This window comes from Numenius arquata, chromosome 7 (genome assembly GCF_964106895.1).
Source record: "Numenius arquata chromosome 7, bNumArq3.hap1.1, whole genome shotgun sequence".
Taxonomy (NCBI): Eukaryota; Metazoa; Chordata; class Aves; order Charadriiformes; family Scolopacidae; genus Numenius; species Numenius arquata.
This window is the reverse complement of record NC_133582.1, coordinates 23,149,751-23,171,667: the sequence shown is the minus strand read 5'-3', so window position 1 is coordinate 23,171,667 and position 21,917 is coordinate 23,149,751. Positions and strand designations below refer to the sequence as shown.

At 42.0% G+C, this 21,917-nt stretch overlaps 1 protein-coding gene across 2 annotated transcripts in view; it reads right to left on the bottom strand.

Moving 5' to 3' along the window:
- CCDC85A (coiled-coil domain containing 85A) overlaps window positions 1-21,917 on the bottom strand; it is an 81,376-nt gene that overhangs the window by 11,460 nt on the left and 47,999 nt on the right. For both annotated transcript variants that reach the window (XM_074150567.1, XM_074150566.1), the window contains exon 3: window positions 5,850-5,926. In XM_074150567.1, coding sequence (XP_074006668.1) covers window positions 5,850-5,926 — 77 coding nt within the window. The remainder of the gene's footprint in view (window positions 1-5,849; window positions 5,927-21,917) is intronic.

Sequence of the window (21,917 nt, the reverse complement as noted above, 5' to 3'; positions counted from 1 at the left end):
TCCATACTGTTGATAAGGACAGTCATGAATGAAAACCACTGTAGTGCAAAGCAGTTTATCTGCCAGCCCCTCCGGAGGAAGCCTGCTGGTTGCTGCCTGACTCGCAACTTCCCCACGGCACGCAGGGATAGCTGAGGAGGAAAAAACACAGTCCATCTCTGCCCTGAGGACACTTGCAGTCACCTCACTAAACCTTCTGAGAGAACACAATTTTCCTGTCCACTGGGCACTGCTCTGTTCACTTACCATCGGAGACCTACCTCAGCACATGCACAAGACCTCATTCTCCATCTGCCTTTTATCCCAGATGCAAGTGGTTTACTGGGAAGTGTATCCTTCCTGCTGGGTAACTGCCACACCGGTTCAATCGCTACCTGATTTTCAAAGCTTTTTTCTGATTTCCCCAGCCCTCCGTTTCCCCATTAGCTCAAAGAAAACACAGGCCGGATTTGTCAGCTTGTTTCAAACAGGCAGGAGAAAAGAAAACCAGAAAGCAATAAACTGCAGTATGTTGCTCTGCTGGATTAATAATGCACTAAACAAAACAGCAACAATTTTTTTAGGGAACATTCCTGTCAATTAAAATACACAATTTTAAAACAATGCAGTTATTCACCATAATTCCTGTTCTCAAAGAACTCAGTAGAAACCTCTACTTCTGCATATTGCTGCCGAAATCCGCATATCCTCATTGCATATTTGAAGTATACTCAGATTTCTGAGTGGCCAAAACCGTTGCTGGCTACACACCTTCAGAAACAACCTGAAAGTGCCTGGTCCTTCATAAACCTCTTTTGCTAATGAACCTGTATGAGAAAAATGCTCTAGACTGTAGCACCTCCAAATCTCGGAGGCCACACGTATAAAGACCACCGCTATTTAAAATCTGGAAAAATCAGTGGACTGTATTAGAAAATCACGACTACAAAGTAATTCCAGACTTTTGGAAAATACTCTGGAAAAATAATAATCTGTCCTTCCTTCTGAACTGCAACTCTTTTTGTACACCAGGTTTTTCTTGAATTTGTATTTTAGTAACATCAAACCTGCATGCTCTTGCCATTCAGCCTGCCCATGCGCACCAAGATGGAAGCACTGTGCTTGGGACACGCTGAGACAAAGACTGGTCAGAACCTCAGCTGTTGTAAACTGAAGTTGTTCCATTAATGACCCACTAATTTAAACTGAGGATGACAGCACATGAAAGAACAGGGTGGGTGGATGCTGTTGATTTACTTTCAGCAAATATTGGATGACGTCATTAGGTTAACATGGGTTCGTTCAATGGGTTTTAATTACATTTTAGTTGAAGGATTCCCTATTCTTCTACATGCTCTGGAAGGGAGGAGACAAACATTATTGTACTGAGTGACACAGATTTTACAAAAAAAGAAACTACTAACCAAACAGTTCCCATCTTCTCATTAGATTTATAACCAAAACCATACCGTGTAGAGGAAAAATAAAAGCCACAAATCTCAGCAAAAGGGTTTTTGAAAGATTTGGAAATGGGTTGATATAAAATGTGATAATCTAACAGAAGTGGGAAGAAAGAGGGAAATGCAAAGTGTTGTAAGGGCTTAAAAATAAACTAATGTGTGCCTAAGGGTCATACCTGCCATTTCACACTTAAATGTACCAGGACTGGAAAAGGCTGGCAAGGATGCAAAACCCAAAAAAAGTGCCTGAAGCAACAGTGGAACTGAAAGAAAAACAACAAAAAGAGATGGAAAAGGACCAAAAGACATGCAAAGTAAAGAATGAGGAAATAGAGGCAGAAAAGCCCAGGTGAGAGGGAGCAGAGGGCTGCGGTTCAGCCCTGCACCGCAAGTGCCTTGTGGCTTTGGTGCTGCATGTTGTGGAAGCCAGGAGCTTCCTGCATCCAGCCTCCGGCTCCACTGGCCCATGCAGTTTGTTTGCTTAGAAAGCAGCATCCTGGCAATACTTCCTCTCCTCTTCACTAAAAGGTAAAGCTAAATTATGAGGACAAAGAGTTAGAAGGGGTAAATGTCTGACAATTCCTCATCTCTGCCTCTTGCTCTCTCCTCCCATGAAACAAATAAAAACTGAAGCAATTTAAACTGGGTGGCTTGCCAAGAATATCTTTTGCAAATGCATTCACTGTCATTATATGACAGATGTCCGCATTTCCATAACATTTCAGCTGAGCTTATCTGCCCTGAAATACCCGTACGAAAATTCAGGGATATCTTCAGTTAATTGACATGTGGATGCCAGATCTTGATCTCGCTCTTCCCAGCGTAAGGCATGGACAGCAGTTATGCACCACATCAAGTCTGGGAGGACCCTCCTGTTTTCAGTTACCTGAAGTTACTCGCTGACATAACAGATCTGTCACAGCCCAGGAAGCTGTAACTGGGATCCGAGTCCATTGTTTGGTCCCTACATATTTTCTTAATTACCGCTGAGTATCTTCATTACAATATGCACAGACACTATATTCTGGCTAAAGCACTGGCCATACTATCATGCTGGGGTTTTTTAATGTTAGCGGTAAAACTCAATCCACAGTGATGCTGTACTTTCATGTAAATTTTGAGGCAGTTGAAGGCGACAGCACTGCCAGAGCCCACGTGCTGCCGAGAGCTCTCCTGCCTCAGCCCCACAGGGGAACTACTCTGGCCTGAAATCCATCCATCAAAACAGAAATGTTCTTGCTCAAATGCTTTTGCCTCTACGCACTGCTGCCACGCACCCTTACCTACACAAGTGTTTGAGAAGCACCAGCACAAGCTGCACATCCCTTGTCTCGGGCGCAGCCGGCACAGTTTGGCATTCTCAACAGAAGACCCAGCTGCGTACCATAAATCTTGGAAAGTATCTGCTTTCTTGCACAAAAATCCTATTTGTGGCCAGAAACTGAAAGGGTCTGGATCATATCTTGTTATATGCTATTTGAGAGGATGAAAAAAGGAAAAACAACAACAACAAAAAAGAACAGCTAATTAGAGCTCTCACCAACACAGTAAACCAACAACCCATCTATGGCTTCTCATACCTTTTAAACCCACTACTATGCTATAATCTGCCACCAGAACAACTGTGCAGCACAGGAAGAGACATTAACAGGCTTCGGTGCATATGTGCATTTTTATACCTTTCCTATTATCTGATCAAACTAAAATATTGACTCAGTGGTGGTTCTGCATTTCCCCTGACAAAGAAGCCCTTCAGTACAGCAGAGTGAACTAAAACTCAGATTCCATTTGAACAGTGATGGCAGCACTTAAAACCATTTTCTCTGGAAGTGTTCTTCCCACTAAATATTAATAAAACCTTTACATTAGAGATCTGTGGGGTTTTGAAAAGAAAACTAGTAAGGTATGGAGAGACACAAGCAAAGCAAAAGAAATTGGAAAAGAACCACACCTAAGTGAAAGATGAAAGGAGTGATTTATTTGAAGAGGCTGTCAACAAGTGTGCGGGTGCATTTTCATGAGTGACACATAAGCAGAAAAGGGGGAAAAGAAGGATATTGAAAGCAGAAAGGAAAAAGAAGAAAAGCAGGGCAGGAGAAGAGAAAAAAGCCTCAGAAAGCAAGGCAAGGACTCTTCAGCAAAGACCTAGTAGAGGCATCGCACTCACGAGTGTGTCTCCTCACCTCTCTTATAGTAGTGCAGTCCTGCAATTCCCAAACCCTCCCAGAGCTCCAGTGAGCTGTCAGCAAGGTGCTGTGCAAAAAGCAAAAGGCACTCCCTTACTGAAGCAACTGGTGAAATGTTTAAGACCAACACTCTAACTGGGTAAGAGCTGTGCCAAAAACCTTCATCAGATGTGGAGCTCATCGTATATTTTCAGCTGATTTGTCAAAAGCACTTGGTTTGGCTTAACACCCAACAAACTCCCATTCCTCCTATTAAATGGAATCAAACCAGTGCCAGGAGCTTATGCATTTCCATCCCACGTCCTTGTCTTTGTGAGAGGGCCTGATCACCGCTGAGAGCACGTTCAGGGTGTTACTCACAGGAACAACAAACCCCCAAAACAAACTCACGTAAATGTAATGCTGAGGTAATCAAATGCACAGGCAGAATAAACTTGGTGTCTACATTTCTTTCCTCTCCCCAAAACAATGACTTTTGTCAGGAAGACAGGTAAGATATGCCAGGAAACATGAACCTTTGTCAGTCATTATTTCTTATAATAAAGTATCCAGAGATATAAGCAGATTTTTCAGAACTCTACTACAGATCCTTGTGCCAATAAAACCAAACATAAGACACTCTGACCTGTGTATTTAAAAACAAAAAGTAGTTTGCAGTCTTGGTCACCTAGTTCTTCCCCTTCAAAACTCCACAATCAGCATATTTTGTTTCAATTACTTTTGCAACAGCTACAGGCTTAGGTGTTATTTTCACAAGCACTATTTTCTGGTTTTGGCACCCCATCTAAGAGATGTTCGATGAACTCAACACCCATAATGTGGGTGTTCCAGTCTTTGGCAAGATCTGGTAATGCATTTCATGGCTCTTTACCTGAGCACCTCAAACTCCAGACAAATAAAACATATGGCCACTTCTAAAGATTTTGCCCACAAAGAATCTTCTGCACAATTTATCCCCCAGTATTGTTCCAGACCCAAGACAAACCACAACAGTATTTTTCAGACAGGTTTGTTAACATTTGCCCTGAACACCATTCTCGACAAGAAAATAATATTCTTTATCACTGAAGATCAACCTTTGTCTTTCCTATTGAAGACTGAACACATGCTAATGGACAGACATGTAATCATTCTTGCCATCCTTCTTTTCTAGATTAGCAAATTAGAGTACAGACAAGTTACATAAATTGCTGTGTCACCTAGCAAGTCAAGAGCTAAGCAAGAGCTATAGAGGCCCTTCCAACTGTCATTTTACAGGTGAAGAAAAAAAAACACCACACTTTACATAAAATCTGCCTTAAGAAAGGAAATTGTTAGCCTGAGGCTGAGATCTTTGAGCTCATCTTGGCTCATACCAATGAATACATCAGAGCCAGTGGAGTTTACTTCTTACGACATTTCACTGCTACCTTAGATTTTACATTCAAATAACAGTACTACATTCAATAAAAAGCTGTTTTCTTCTTCAGACTAGTATCTTCATTTAAACAAGTGTTTGATTTAAACAAAATGCAACTTCTTTTTTCTTCCAGTGGGCAACTTCATTTGCAGACTTTATGGATTTTCCTAAGAATTACTTAACGAAATATAATACGAATACACTCTGGTTCGCATGTGTATATATAAAAAATACAAGTGTCTCTCATTCTTAATGACTTTCAGAATTTTTCATCCTTAAAAACATATTGGGAAAACTTTCAACTTCATATTTGCTTATTTATTCAATTTAATTTCAGTCTTGCATTTACGTATCTAATATATTCCTCAAAATTAAAAATAATATAAACCAATTATTATTACTTAAAACATTTTCATTTTTAAAGCAAAATATTTTCCTTAACTATAAAAAGTACTTGGTATTTTAATAACAAGAAGCTCTTGGAATAAAACCAGAATGTAAAGGGTCAGTTCAATGTGATTTTCAACTCCTAAATTAATTAACTATAAGTAGTGGCTTCCAGTGAAATTTTCTTAGCAAAGTATCAACACCTGCAAAGGAGAAAAATTAATGAAAGCATTGTCATGGTCTTAAGTAAATATCCCACTCAATCACAAGCAAGATGAATAACAGCTGTGAGTGCCCTTGATTACCCAAATGATCAGCCTGAGTGTTCAAATGCAGTAATGTCAAACGACAAGTAATACTGGTTTTATCTCAAGCACGAAGACTCGAGCGTTGCTGTCTAGCTGCCGGCTACTGTTCCCACCAACAGAAGTCACCCACCTGGGGCAGCATGCGATTTTCCTCCTCCAGCTGTCTTACTCTTGCCTCCAGCTGCCTAACATAGGACAAGGTTGATTCTAAAAATCAAAAAGAAAAAAACTCATATTATCCACTGAGATCTGCTTGTGTTTACTAGTGTCAGAGCCTGTGCCCCATTCTGACTCGTACTCACAGCAGATTGCCTCTCTCAAACGTCCATTAAACATTCAGCTCTGCTCTTCACAAGGGCAGTGCAAAAAGCATTGATACTAGAATAAATCCAATCCCTTGTTGCTTGTGATTATAAACTGCTGCGCTTAAAGGTGGTCTCTTCTCAGACACAAGGTATCTTACAGAAAGGCAGCAAAGACTTGAGTTCTTCCAACCAATCCCCAAAGCTGTATTTTGGAACTACTCCACAAGAGTAATGCTTTATTCCACCAAGTCACCACTGAAAAGCCCAGGAAGACACAGTCAGAGTGGCCCCTCCACACAGTCCGGCAGAGTTCTGGTGGCACACACAGCCTCTACCCCCTCAAGCCGTCACCTCGCCTGTGGGGAAGCCAGCAGCTTGCCAGCACGGAGGCTGAAGCCTCAGCCAGGGACCAGACACGTTGTCCCAGCTCGAGCCTGTGCTAGAAAGCAGATGTGTGTCCCTAGGGCCCTGAGATGGTCTGGAGCCTGGTTGACAGCACAACAGCCCTGGGTGCAGTGCTGTTCACAGCACCTACTCCTCATCCCACGCAGGCCAGGGCAGTGTCCTATTAGGACAGCTCTGCTTTGCTGTGTGGGCTCAGTTGAAGAGCAAAATCTTGCCCATTCTATTCACAAGTAACCTCACTGACCTTCATAAAATAATTTGGTAGATTACGGAGAATATGAGACACTCCTAGTCTGCTCTGGTTCCAAGAACTTAATGTAAGAGGAGATCCATGATTCGTCCCTAAAAGCATCTGAGACCTTTCTTATCACACATTTCTTGAGTCAGACAGAACTTCTGCTATTAAAGTCCTGTATCTAGGAGAAATACATGCCTGAGAAAGTAGCACTCATTGATTGTAAGAGAAAAGATATCTTCTCAGTCCAGAAATCTGCTGTGACTCTTGTACCTCCTTGGATATAGATGGAAGTTCACCGTGTGCTTCTGACTCAATGATCCACCCAACTTCCTCTGAAACATCAATTCCAGTAACATATTTGTACCATGTAACTAGTAAAATTATCTCTCTGATGATTAATGGCATGGAATCCATAGGTATCGGGACAGTACTGTCAGCTGAGACAGCCCTGCAAAGCTGCATTGACAACAGAGCTGTTTACTGGTTTAAATTGACAGAGGAATTTGTGCACCAGTTTCTTCTGATCCCTAATCACCATACCAGCCTTCCCATAAAATAAAGGTGATGGGAAATGAGGTGTCACTTACTGCTCTTACGAGACTGCAATAGGCTAAAACATGCACACACAGATAGTGCACAAGAATTTACACAACATGAAGTAATTTGTCAAAAATGATTAATACACAGCAAGGTACTGGATTAAAAATAGCATTGTACAATAAAAGGGAAAGAGGTAATCTGAGGTTCTGCGCGCTCTGCTGCATAAGGATTTTCATAGCTAGTGATGGGTGCATCTCTGGAGAGTTGCTAAGCCTAGCTCAGTTGAGCACTTAGAAGATGAACAGCTTATTCAATTAACTGTATACGACAGGGCAGGGTCCCTCCCATCAAATCAGCTTCCTTCCCAGCAGCAGCACTTTTGGGAGGAGCCGCAGAAGCTCCCTCACCATTGTGGCCATTAGCATAGGCAATAGCTCCCAGCACATCTCATCTCTTCTCCCTCCTGTTTTCTACAGAAGATGGTTTCTGTGGAGCCATCTTTTTGCAGGGATTGAAGTAGGTGCTTTCTTTGGCACTGGCCACTTCTAAATTCACTGTCTACAAGTCCACTGCTCTGTTAGTTTGGGCTCAGGCTTCATGCTCGTTCTACTTCCCAGCTGTGCCCCACCTGCCCACTTCATGCAAACTCACTTCCAGATTTTCTTTAACCCTGGGTGTTGTGTAATTTTCAGTTTTACCATTTATTAGCTCTTCATGTAGTGTATAGCTCTTGGCAAAGTTTGCCTCTCAGTTCTATTTCTTCACTTGGGAGTTGGGAGTCCAGAGCTGAGATCTCTGCTGCTTCAAATCACACAACTCTGCTGTCAGTTCACAGCTTCCCAATGCCAGTTCATACCAGCTGAGGATTTGGTCTGGAATCTCCATGCCTGTTAACCCTTCTAAAGTGTGAAACAGTTATTTAAATCTCCTTTTGTAATCTGATCAAAACTGAAAATTAGGTCACCTACCAGAGGCTTCATCTAGCAAATCCTTATTTATGTGAGTCTTCTTGACACATAGACTAGATGCATATATATTTCAGTATCTGTTAATATATTTATGCTGTGATGCTATGAGCTTAGAGGAAAAAATGAGCAGAAAAGCCAGTCAAGGGCATAAGAGACAGAGGAATTGAAAATACACAAAGTGAAACGCTGCCATCAAACCTGAAAAAAAAAAAAAAAAAAAAAGAAAAGAAAAAAACTTGCATCTTCTAAGTATTTATGGGAAGGCCTATATGATCCATCTATTCTTAATCAGCCTGGAAACCAGTAAAGAGCTCTAAATAAAGAGCAAATCTTAAAATGCCGTCCAGAAAATAGTTACCTGATACCACTCCCATTGTCATTCCAGGCAAATTTTCACAAGACAATTAAGCAATTTAAAACTGAAGCAGAATGAACTGATGATAGTAATGCTTCAGCTTCAGTATCTGAGCTGAAAACAAATGTCTCCCAAAGGGAAAGCAGTACAGAAGCTTAGCATCACTTCCATAACATTACTGTTGTCTTATAATAAAGCATTTAATAAGATGCTACAGTGTGTCAGGCAACCACTGCTCTGAAACATAACCTGCGCAAACAAGATGATCCCCAGCTGATGTCATTAGTCATAAAATCTTTTTGTGGTTTATCCTTCCCCAGACAGATTTATCTCACATTACTCATTTTCACAGAGCTGCAAGTACACATAAAAGCCCTCCCTTATTTGCAGAATCTTAAACTTGCATTGTAAACTGCTTATAGATAAACTTCCAAACACAAATCTGCCGAGCTTCCTCTGCCGAGAACACAACCAGTGAAAAACAGCATCTGTATTAACACCATAAAAGCTCAACTACTACATTCTAGGTAATAGCTCAGAAACTGTTAACTATGTTGAGATCAAACACGTACTCAAATTAAAAGAGACAAACAATTAATTTGGGCTCACATCTAAAAAAGATCTGACCACAGAATCATGACACTGCAGTAACCAAACAGTTCCATCACCTGTGGGCTTCTTGGTTACATTATTTCCACTCCTTCCCATCTTCCCTGGCTGGGCACTTCTACAGGAGCAACAATTTCACACAATTCCCATTTCCAGGAATGGATCCCTACCAAATGAGCTTCCCTACTTGACCTTCCTGTGCTCTTAGCATCACTGAAAATGTGATCACCATGTGGTGCTTTGTTCCAGGGCTGAAACTAAATTTTTTTCCAAATTATTAGAGAAATAGTAAATCTTGCTTTTAGGGAAATTCAGTGACAATCCACCCCTTCTCTACATCCGTCACTCTAACATGTTATTAGAGAAATCAATATTTATGTAGCTGATGTCTTTTTCTTTTGACATCCACACTGTTGAAGCTAGTAGATATTTTGGGGTTATGTCAAACTCAAATCAGAACTCCAGAGAAAGCAAAACACCAAGGGTTCAACCTACACTTCGATTTGTTCAAATGAGCTTGAGTAATAAGCACAATACAGCAGGTGGAAGGGATTTTATCTAAAGATCAGAGGAGTATTTGAAGTAAAGAAAGAGTAGGAGACGCAACACCTCTAGTACTGATATAAACACAAGAAGTGCTTTAACACAACAACTAAAATCCCATTTTTTCTTCATTTTGAAAAAAATTACTAATTCCAAATTATAGTGGCTATCTGCAAAAACTGAGCATGGCGATTCCATGGACCTCCTTTTGACTATTTTTAAAGGATAAACTCATCAACTCAGAAGATGCTACTTGCTTCATGGAAGTTAAAAAAAATGTATAGAATCTTTTAACTTTGGAGAAAACTGGTAATACAGTGGATAGGCAAAGCAGACATTCCAGAGGAAGTAGAGCAAAATCCTCCAAGCTGAAAATACTTAGAAGGCTGGAGGCATTAGGAGAAAAGATTAATACTGTTTGCCTGGATTCCTAGCCATTAATTTATGGCCAGCACAAAGAGAAGATGCTATGCTGGATAGAAGGCTGCTCTGAAGCAGCAGCAGCTGGTCCTTACATCCTCATGGCCAGAAAACGGAAAAACACAATTTTATCATAATGCAAACATCACCTCGGTTCCGTTAACATCGACATTTTCTGCTTCCATGGGCTCAGCTCTGTTTGGTATTCACGTTCCTAAAGGAGGTCACCAGAATCTGGAGAGCTGTCACATCCCACTATGTATATTTTAAATGCTTAGGGTATAAATGAGGGAAACTGCCAGCAGTTTACCTCAGCAAAGAATTTAGCATGTTATGTGTAGCGATACTTTGATGTATGGCAATGAAGGTTCAGTTAAGGTATATTCAACTTCAACAGGGAAAGCCATTTGTTATACTGCTCTTCCTGCACTGTGTTGGCAGGAATGTAATAACTGCACATCAAATCAGATTTTAGTCATTCAAATCCACACCCAGCACCCCGCAATGAAAACTTAATAATCTTTCAATAAATTGAAGATGAAAAACAAGGCTGTGCAAGGGCTATTTTAAACCCTCCTGTAATTAACTGACAGCTCCATACGTTTATGAAAGGGTTTCTATGCGAACTGGGGAGCAGATTCAATGACACGCAAAGTATCTCCCTGTCCTATAATTCCTAGCCATCTGATTTAATTACTTCAATATTAATATTCATGACTAAAACATGTTATTACTGCAATCCATCCCCTTTCAGCTACCTTGGTTGAATATAAGAAAAAAAAAATCACACTGCTGGATTTACACTAACGCAAATTTACACCACCTGCATCTCTAAATTGGGGAAGCTACTCAGTGTTTACACTGGCAGCATCCAGCCTCCCAGTGGCAGGATTAGATGACCTCCGAAGGTCATTTTTAGCCCTGTCTTCTGTGATTTTCTATTATGGGTGCACATCTTACATAACGCTCTTGTTGAATAAGTGCTGGAGAACATCTTATTAAAGTGCAGCCGAATTCCCCTGTAACGCAGCGACATTAGGATTAGTGCTATCATGTAGACAGAAAGACGTTTGCCTAAGGCAAAATTTTATTAAGCTCACCAGAATGTTTAGGAGCTATTTACCACTAAGGCACACATTCTCAGAAAGTTTTGGGACAGTGAGCACCGCAGCATTAGCATTACGATAGGTTTTGCATTTCTCAATATTGCTGTTGTCTGAAATTCTCCCACCCCAAGCTGAGATTTCTTGTGATTAAGGATCCAGCACTTCTTGACTTCTCCCTGTAATTAAAAATATAATTAACTAAGCTTAGCTAGTTCACTGAGCATTTCAAAACTGAATCCTAGCAAAGGGAAAAACTTACATATGGTAATTCAAACACCCGGAATGCAACGTTACCCCTGCCAATTAGCTTTATTTCTCAGGCAACACGTGCCATGTTTCCCCTTTTCAGCACACAACACACACAGACATGCGCTAACTACGTTATCTCTGTAATCAGATGCTTTTACACAGATTTCATATAAAAATGGTGTTTTCTCAGTTGTAGCAGCTTTTAATCACGAACTATCTATTTATTACAAGAAAAAACACTTCTCAGTGCCTTGAGGCAGCTCTAGCCGTGCCTTTAATGATTCATTGATGCTGTCTGACTCCGATTGCCAATGTGTTTGCATTTGTCTCGATTTAAGTGCCACTTTGATGCTGTAGATTATGCAGTTGTAGCAAGTGGGTCTGGGCTGCGCAGGCAGCTGTGCACATGCTTCCCTGGGGCGAGAGGCAGGCATCGCTCTGCTGCGGCAATACCAGGGGTTCCACTCTTGCTGAGGTCACCCAAGGAATGCTCGAGGCCACCCAATTGCTGCCTGTGACACAACCTACTAAAAATATAGGCTTAGCTTCCACTTCAGAACTTTAGTGATTTAGGTAGGCATTTGTTGGAGGTTTTGTTGCATGTTTAGCTTTGGGGTGCAACAAAATTTCCAGTTGAATTAATCTAGAAAAAAACTCCAAACAAATCTTAAAAAGTTTAAAAAACTCTCATTGAGAAAGAGGATTATGACTACAGGAGAACCTAAAAATGATACCAGATGTCAGACAAGGTAAGGTTTTGTTTCCTGTTTCTCTGAAAGTATCTGTAACACTCTCACTAACAGCTAGATAACACTGTCACGCTAATGGTCTGCTGTAACACTAACCTTGGTTTGTTTGGGTTTTTTGGTGCTAGAGGTGACAACAGCAAAGCTTTTCTTGCTAGCCTGCTTGATATCCTGTTAGCTCCACTTCAGCCTGTGCTAAATGCATTTGCCACCTTATTGATGAAAACTGAGAAAATCAAATCCATTATGCTATTGCTAAAACCTTTCCCACTGGCTGCTAACTTGTTCTGGTATTGATTTTGTGTGTTTCATGATTGGTAAAATCCTTATCGACTCCACTTACTTAACTGCTTGGGTTTGTCCCTGTGCCATCACACTCTCGTTTGCTCATTAGGAGTGTCCCCAAACTACAGGCACATGCCCCCAGACTGGAAGCCCAGCAGAAGGAGAGGAGGGGTGTTCAGTGGGCTCCTCTGAAAAATCAAATGAAAGACTAGAAAAGGCAAGCCTGAGAATAGAGAAGGATTGTAGATGAGGGCTGTCTCAGAGGGAGAGTCTCCTCATAAGGGAGAGCTTCACTACTGGTACATAGAAAGAAATCTACAAAAAGACATTATGACCTTACACCAGTGCCTCCTGATCACACTGATTTGCATCTGTTTAGTGGTCCCTTGCTGAAAAGGCCCTGGGTCCCCTGCAAACAGATGGCCCAGTATGAAACCACGCACACCTTCATGATCCCATGTATCCACAGAGACACCTCGAGCTTCTCCCAGTTCTGCTCTACTCGTGTCAAGTAACCAGGGGTTTAAACCAACTGCAGTGCCAATAAATCCACTAGAAGTCCATCCTCATCCCTGCAACTTCCCACAGATGCTCACAGCTACCTTTCTTATCACGAAGAATTGCATTTCATAGGCTCCAATCATCAGATGTTGAAGAAACTTAGTGTGGAAAAGTTAGTTTTGTTGAGAATTTTAGTATTGGTACAGCAAATTCTAGGTAATAATTATATTGGCTTCCACTTGCAAGACTGCAATGTAGGCCAAAATTGAAAACTGCATCTATGGGAATTCTGAATCAGATCAAACCTGTGAATCATTTTTATGGTCATCTACTGCCTTGTTAGGAGGCAGTTATCCAACCTATAAACTTTTTCATGGGGTACTATTTGTGTAACTCAAAACCAAATTCAAATGATGCTCCTAAGAGATCAGAAATAGAAGCTTTCACATCACGTAAGGCACTGAACAACAGCACATACACTTTTTCCTGCTGCAACTACAAGATAGATGCCAAAACTCAAAACAAAGATCGATAGCCATGTGCATATGTGGAGGAACAACCAACTCACACACCTCCTCCTTGCTAAGGCATCTTCTTGTGTGAGTGAAACCAAGAGTTCAAATTCCGAGTTTATGTAGGGGCAAGTTTGGATGGAGAGGCAAAGGCTGGAAAGGATCCTGTAGCTGCCTACACCATTAACTAAATTGGTCACCACAGACTGCAAGTGTTTGGCAGCAGACTGTGTCCCACTGTCTATAGGCTGCAGACCACGGCACGCAGCAGTTGTGTCAGGGAGTCATCCTTTCCTGACCCCATGCATCTCTCCCAGCTCACAGAGGCCTCCAGTGAGATAGTCTCACCTGGGAGAACCTGGACAACCATCCATTTGCAGCTTCAAGAGGTATTTGGGCAGCAGGCAGCGCCACAAAAGCAAGAGGGGCAGTAAGAGTACTCTCTCATGCTCTGTTTTTAGTTCCTAGGCTCAGTTGCAGTCCTGCTGTCGCTCCGTTTCCTGACACAGAAGCATCCCGCAGTGAGCTGCGGTGTGCAGACAGCAGCACAAAGCCTTGCATAAGCCCTGCCAGGGAGCCAGCATGGCAACAGCATCTCCCATGTGCAGAACAACGCCGGCACACCCAGGCTTCAGGGGAGAAGTATCACATAATAATAACCGAAGAAAACAGTCAGATTTAATACAGCTACTATCTGTGAGACTTTGCTGTCCCAGGGGTACAGGAAAAGCTGTTGAGAGGGTCAGGAGTCTTTTACGTTCACTCTTAAACTTAGATGTACAAATTTACACCTGACATGTCAAAGATTAGGAAAAATGCAACCAACCACTTACAACACTGTTCGGCAAACTTCTTAACTGCATTACACAGCCACCCCCCCACCCCCCCCTTTCATTTGTTTGTTTTTCCACCAAACTTTTTGTGGTTTCCCTTACTTTTAAGTGTTCTAAACCATTCCTGCGATACAGCAATCCAGACTGCAGAAAGGTTTTCAGAATGCAGCATGCTGGACAAAAAGAGTAGCATTTACATTTAGCAAACACAGGAGGGATAGTAACTGTCTCAACCAAATGAAGAAATCAATTCCTTAACCAATGTCAGAGAGGAGAAGGAAGAAGGAAAAAGCAAGCCGAATGCCAAGATGCTAAATTTAGATCAGCTCTTATTACCACTCCGCAAGTATCTGCAGACAAAGAACGTTCACATTGAGTCGCCATTGCAGCTCACACAACCTAAAACTCAGAATTAAAACACACGTCCTGAATACCACATTACAATGGCAATCAGTTCTGCACAAAACATATCAAAACACATCAAGCTACATGAATTAATTAGGTAAATTAAGAGACTAATATCCCAGATGTTCTTACTGCTTACATCATTTCCCAACTAAATGTGAAAGTAAAAATATGAGAATTTTTAAACGGTTCTGCCATTTGATCTCAATCAGCACTCAAGCAACAGAATAGAAATTCTCCTACATCTGTCCATCTCACTCACACATAACAGAAACATTATGATCCTTCATTGAGAAAACCAAGTCAGTACACAGCCTGTATACCATAAAGGAGAGAAGAAATTTAACGTATTTATAGAAAGCTTTCACTTTATCTGTAATAGAAAACCTCAGAGTCTTTTCATAATATTGTGGTTATGAAATAAACATATCCCAGTATTTTATGGATGATAAGGTGTCGATAAGGGACACCATTATTCAAATACAGATACAAGATAAATGCATTTGATAAATAGTGATGAACTGCACTGATGAAGCATCTCTGTGATGCTTCAAGTCCTTATTTCAATTCTCAACCACAGAATGGAAAAGAAAAAGGAAAAAAATTATTTGGGTTTATTGCCAGAGCTGTATACATTTCCAAGAATGTCGTACTAGCTGTGTTAAAAGCTCTGCCAATATACAATTTAATACTGGAATAATGAATCATATTTTCTAACAAGCGTGAGATTTAATTTTGTTTTTCAGACCTGTCCATCAGTGTGTCCCCCTGCTGCACGCCCCTGCCTTGGTCACAACACGTGCCAGGTAGCACTTGAAGGGACAGCATCACAGAGCCTGCGGCTACACACAGTCCCTGCCTCCTGGAGGACTGGACTGCATCATTAAGTGGAGAGGGCAAAGGGGGCACCCACACCTCTCACCTCTACAAACAAAGGCATCAAAACATCCAGCATTTCCACATGCCCACAGGCATCCTCTGGCCCAGGGCAGGCTGCCTGTGGGGCCGAGATACCTGTCTCAGTGGCTGGTCCCTGCAGCAATGAACACTTGCCAACAGTGCGGCATCCCCTCCTGGAGGCAGAGCATCACCAGGAGACACCAGCCACAGCAGGTCACCACTGCAGCACCAGGACACTCTGTCCACCTAAAAAGAAGTGAGAGAATGTGCTCCCCAAAATCCTAAGGGTATTATTGCAGGATGGATATTTACTGGGAAACACTATATAGGGAAAACTATGAAAACAGCCGGACTCAGAAGGAAAGAGAAGCTAGATTTATACAATGACCCATTTCTCTGAATGAGCAATGAGGAGCACTCCCATCATCAGGCAAGAGGAGAAGCTGGGGAACTGCCAGAGGAAGACAGGCTAACGTGAGCAAACGTAGTGCAGATTCAAAATTATCAGGACGAAAGGGGGATTGGGATTAATTTCTCTACACATAGCAATTAAGACATAGAAGAGACTATTCAATGTAGTAAAAGATGTTGCAAGATTAAATGTGTCCTCTAGTCTGAAACCATCCTCTTGCTTTTCACAGCCCATTAAAGAGCCATCATATAACAACGCCCCCCTGTCCGTACCGAGACTGGTCACATTTGAAGCAGAAAAGATGACCATTTTGTAAAATTACGTCAGCAGCAATCTCAGCACAGAATCTAGTTCTGAGGAAAAATATCCATTTCATGCTGGCAGCTACACAAGGAGAAGGCTGTCTCTATAGCCTCCATTTTTTCTGGAAGACTTTTTTGGGCCGATTGTGGAAGGAACTATAAAAATAAATATTCAAATGACATGGATTTTAAGCCAAAATCTGTCAATGCAAGTATGTCACTATCTGTAGGTACTCCATCTCCCATAGCCTGTCAAGCCACATAACCTGCGTGCCTGGGCTGCTTCCTCCTCAGCCAGAGCATCCATGTCTCCAGACAAATTCCCTGGGAGAGGAAAGCCTCCAGAGATCAGGAATTAGTCTAAGTATCCAGCTCCAGCTGAGATCAGCACCTTACCAAACTACTTCAGCACTTTGAAAAACTCTATAGTTGTCTCCTGCATCTCCTAGATACATCAAACAAACTTGATCTCAGGGACACAGAGATGCCTGTACCAGAGCAGACGAGGCACCCAACCTAACGCAGGATTCTGCCCCAGCTTCACCTCTTTATTTCCTTAATTTCTGGAGCTCTGACCCTGACAGGATGCTGAGATTAAGCAATTAATCCAGTGAGACTCTCAGCAGTCATTGCTTCTTCAGAACCACATCCAGGGCAGTGACTGCCAGGCGAAGGGGACTCTGGTGCTGCATGCTGAACCATGCCACATTGCATTTTAAGCATACACGCTCTCCCAGGGACAGGGTTTAGGCACCTTTTACACATTTCACCATGCACGTGATCAGGCATACGGTTCTCTCTAGCCCAAGCCCATGTTTTTCCCTGCCTCATTGCTTTTCCTGCCTTCCTTGAGATCTCTATGGCTGTATCCTACACTGGTGCTGGGCCTTAGAACTATTCAAAGACTGCATTTTGTTTTGTGAAAGTATACAAATACAAACACACCATTAAGTGATTCAGAACAATAGCACTTGTGAGAGGCATGACACATGGGAACCTATGCTTTATCAGGACTTCAGAGGAAACCCAATGTACCACATAAATACAGTTTTCTGGTTTCTCAGTCCCTTTTCACAGTTATTTCACTGCAATTATAATATGCTGCTATTATATTAACATGACGCTGATTAAGATACTAATTTAAAAGTAGTCTCAAACACAGGTAACAAAGCACATTGATCTGCTTTAAAGCTATCAACTTAATGACTGTATAAGGATATACTTCCCAGACCCAGCAAACGGTGGCTGAACCCCCCTGTGCTCTCTTTCCTTTTCTGCTAGCAGTGTATCTGCAATGCCTTCGTAGCAAAACCAGCTGAGATTTCCTAAGTCAGCATGTTCAATAACCAGCTGCCCATTTCCTGGTCAGCATAACTGATTTCTCCAGTGACCCCAAATAGGTTGCATGGGGACAGCAGATGTGACACGCTATACCGCCTGTCCCGCTGGCAGCCCCTCCAATGATGTGACTTTTGACCGGTATTAATGAAGCAAATCCTTGGGCTTTAATATGATGTGATCATCTTCCTAATCAAGGAGGTTAATGAAGGGCTTTCACTTTACTACACTTTCAAAACATTTAGGAGAACGATTCAAATGTATCTCAAAGATGCCTTAAATAAAAGATACTAAGTCTTCTGCAGAACTGCCCACGCAGCTTTGTTGCTACCATTGCCATTAATCACCCAGTAAGGCCATTTCTGAATCCACGTCTCCCTCTGAAACACATGAAACGACGCCACGCTGCTGTTGGCTGCCCCTGCACCTTCTCCTTTTATGTTTCAAGTACCATTTAACTCAACAGGGACAGGATCAGTAAAATACAGGGCGTACTCTAGAACCTGAAAATGGTAAACAGTTGCAATAATTCTGCAAGTCTTTAAATCTTCTGCATTTCTTTAATCAGGGATATAGTACTTTGTTCAGTTGTACAAGAGGCTTCGACATCCAGCCAAAGCTTAGAATGATTCACAGAGCAGTCGAACTTGAGAGCTCTCACAGCTGCTTATCTACATCATCAGAACAAAACAAATATTTTAAACAAGGTCTCCTCTGTTTATTTCCTGGTTACTTCACTAATGGGAAAGCAATTTACGTATTTCCTCTCCCCAAACATATAAATAATTGAGAAAAGCTTTTGGTTACAAAGGCTGTTGGAAACCGCCATGTCCTTCATGCTGAGCTCTACACAGAGCAGTTCATTACCATCCCTTCTGCCACAGCACAAGGAGAGGGGCTGCGCGAGCCCCCGTTCTTGCCCCATTCAGCAGCAGGTCCCTCTTATGCTACACCATGCACACAGAACAAGAAGACAGGCTTCAAAAATCAAGACCGCACATGTTTTTGTGTGCACATACGTGTGAGGTGAGAGTCTTTTTATTCACTACCTGCCTTAGAGTTAGTAGGATTTCTTTCTGGCCACAGCCTGAAGGCTTTTTTCATAGGATTACAATGACTGAAAATTCGCTCCTTCAGCAGACAAAAAGACAGAAGAGATATTTTTTTCTCCTTAGCTGAGCATTTCCTGAGCAGGTGGTGTGGCACGGTCACAGTTAAGACATCTTTCTGATTAACACTAATACTAAAACTGAAATATAATAATGTTGGGAAATATAATAAATTGTAGAAAAATAAAGAATACTGAGGTTTTACTCTCCCAGCAGCTGCAAACTAGGACTGAATCTCCTGAGACCTTCTAGAATGAAGACAAAAAGACATAATTATTCCAAGAGTTCTGGGCAATAAAAGGCATACGTGACTGTAACCACAAACTGAAGGAAAACTACAAGTAAAACAGTTGGGGTGGAGTTACAAATCAGATTATATTACATACATACAACCCCTGCAATTCATGTTAAATAAACAACAAAACATGACTACCCACTATTTTATTACACAGGGAGGAGCTTGGATACTATAGCGCTGAGGGCAAAGAAGGTAGAATAAGTGTATAAATGAGCTGTCAGGGTAGCTGCTGTGAAAAAATGCAGACAGCATCCTAAAATTTCTGAAGAAAATTGAGAAATATAGACGGCCTCAGAGGTTTAACGCTAGAAAAATGCCATTAAAACAATGCCGTCTGGCTTCCTGCCCTGCAGAGACAAAGGAATTTTGAGAATAATTCCAGGAATGCCCGGCTTCCTTTTCACTGGTGGAAGTGGATACGGTCAAAAGAAGGCTGTGGGCTTTTTGTCTACATAAAATTTTGGCAAAAATGGAAAAGCAACTGGACCAAAATTAGGTTTATGAACAACATTTTTCATGTGACATAGGACGTAAACATAAGATCTGTAGTAATAAATTATTGCAGGAGGTTATATTCTCTAATTCTGTGGTTTTTGTGAAGTTTGACAACCAGTTCCAATCCATCTGCATTACTTCCTGCCATTCATTAGGATAACCTTGCTTTCACGTTCACCAACGGAAACAGCAGGAGAAATCCTGTATCACTTATCCTCCATTGCTTCATTTACATCCCATCACACACAAGAAGGAAACCCGTCTGCCCCAGCCTGCACAGCACCACCGGAGGACATCCCGTGATGCTTCCTCCATCCACCTGCTCCTATGGGGGGTATGGGAAGAAGCACCGTAGCACCAAGATTTGTCATGCTGCAGTTAAGTGTTACCAAAGTCCCTAAATACAGTGAGAAATCTTACACAGAAGATGACTCCCGACAACCCACTGGTATTTCCCAGATGGTAACAACTATCTGGCCTCCACCAGATTTTACCAGAGAACTGCCCTTAGCTCCTCTCAGGCACAAACTGGGGCTTACGGGTCAGGGACAGGCTTTGCACAGGGCTTGTGCCACTGGCCCTAGAGAAGGCAAGGTTTCACAAAAGGCTGCTGCTCACAAGCTCAACAGAAACTTCCAGTCTTAATGAAGACTAACAGAAAAATCTCAAAGCATGGGATTGGAGAGTAAAAGGAATCTCCTTTCCTCCCATTCTTCTAATAGCAGCAATTACGACATACGGACTCCAGAAACGGTTGACACACAAAACAACTTCTTCCTGGAATTGTGCCAGGAGCTCAGGAAAATTATAAGCTTGACTTTCCTGTAGCATAAACACATTTCAATGAAGCTCCACAACAACAGCAGAATTATCAGGCAGAGCAGCCGCTCAATGCTACCTGCCTCTCTGCTGACAGCCGCCAGCACAGCCGGGCCAACCCACACTTTCCAAGGAAAATGGCATTTTCTCAGACAGCTGAGATAACCTTTTCTCAAGTACTCAGGATCCAGGGCTGGCAGGAACTGAACTCTTCCAGCGGAGTGGCAAGTTCCATCATTTCTCATCAGACAAACAGAATTTGGTAGACCAAAGCACTTGGGCAGCAAATGGAGCTACAAAAATGGGAATTGAATGCTTTGTTTTGGGGGGGTTGTTTTGGTTTTTGGTGTTCTTCGTTTGTTTGTTTGGGGGGTGGGTTGGTTTTTTGTCCCACTGTTACAAACAGGCAGAAGAAAAAAAGGCATTTAACACATCTCTAAACCACTTCATAAGCTGTAAAGTGGTAGTGAGTTGATGTTTTTTTTCACAGTTTTTTACTGTTCTCACACCTGCTTGTTTCAAGCAGGTCTGTGGATAAAGTCCTTGCACACCAATGACTCCCAATATTCCCAAATTTCATTTTCACTCTTTGTTAAGGGAATGCTTGCAGGGGCACCTGACATAGTTGGCTGAGTTTTGCTGAGAGCATTTGTTATATCATGACCAGAGGCCTGGTTCCACAGACAGAACAATTTACACTGTATAGCACAGCACAAAAAGCGCTACAGTTGCAGAATACGTGTGATGGCTACAAGGAGGTTATTAAAAGGCCATGGGCTTTTTCTGGTTTGAATGAAGTACTTCCTTTAGTAAATGATACAAGGATAATATGAAGGATTAACTTCACTGATCAGAGCACCAAGCTGGCATTTGATACTGGAGATGAGCATGAGGATTTGGTTTCCGTATTCCCCACAAAGGGAATTGTTACCCGCTCTTATGACAGGCAGCGAACATTCTTGATATCTCTGTTTCATTTTGATTTTCTATAAACTAACTCAAATTGCTCTAAGGGGCAAACTCTGCATATCTCAGTAATACCCATGCTCCCACAAACCCTGACTCCAAGGGCTGCTCCCCATGATCAGAGAAAAAGGAAAAGCCCAAGATTCAACAGTATTATACCAGATTTACCCAGCTGTACGAATTTGGTAACCATGGTGGAGCCTATAAGTAAAAAGAATTAAGAGTTGCCCGGACAACATTTTAATGTAACATTTATCACTGTGTCACTGTCATCGTTTCAGTTGGGATGGAGTTAACTTTTTTTGCTAGCAGCTAAGCAGTCAAGGCCTTTATTGCTCCTCACACCACCCCGCCAGCGGGCAGGCTGGGAGGGCGCAAGAAGTTGGGAGAGGACACAGCTGGGACAGCTGACCCCAACTGCCCAAAGGGATATTCCATGCCATGTGATGTCATGCTCAGTACATAAAGCTGAGGGAAGAGGAAGGAAGGGGCCGAGGACGTTCAGAAGTGATGATATATGTCTTCGCCAGTAAGTATTA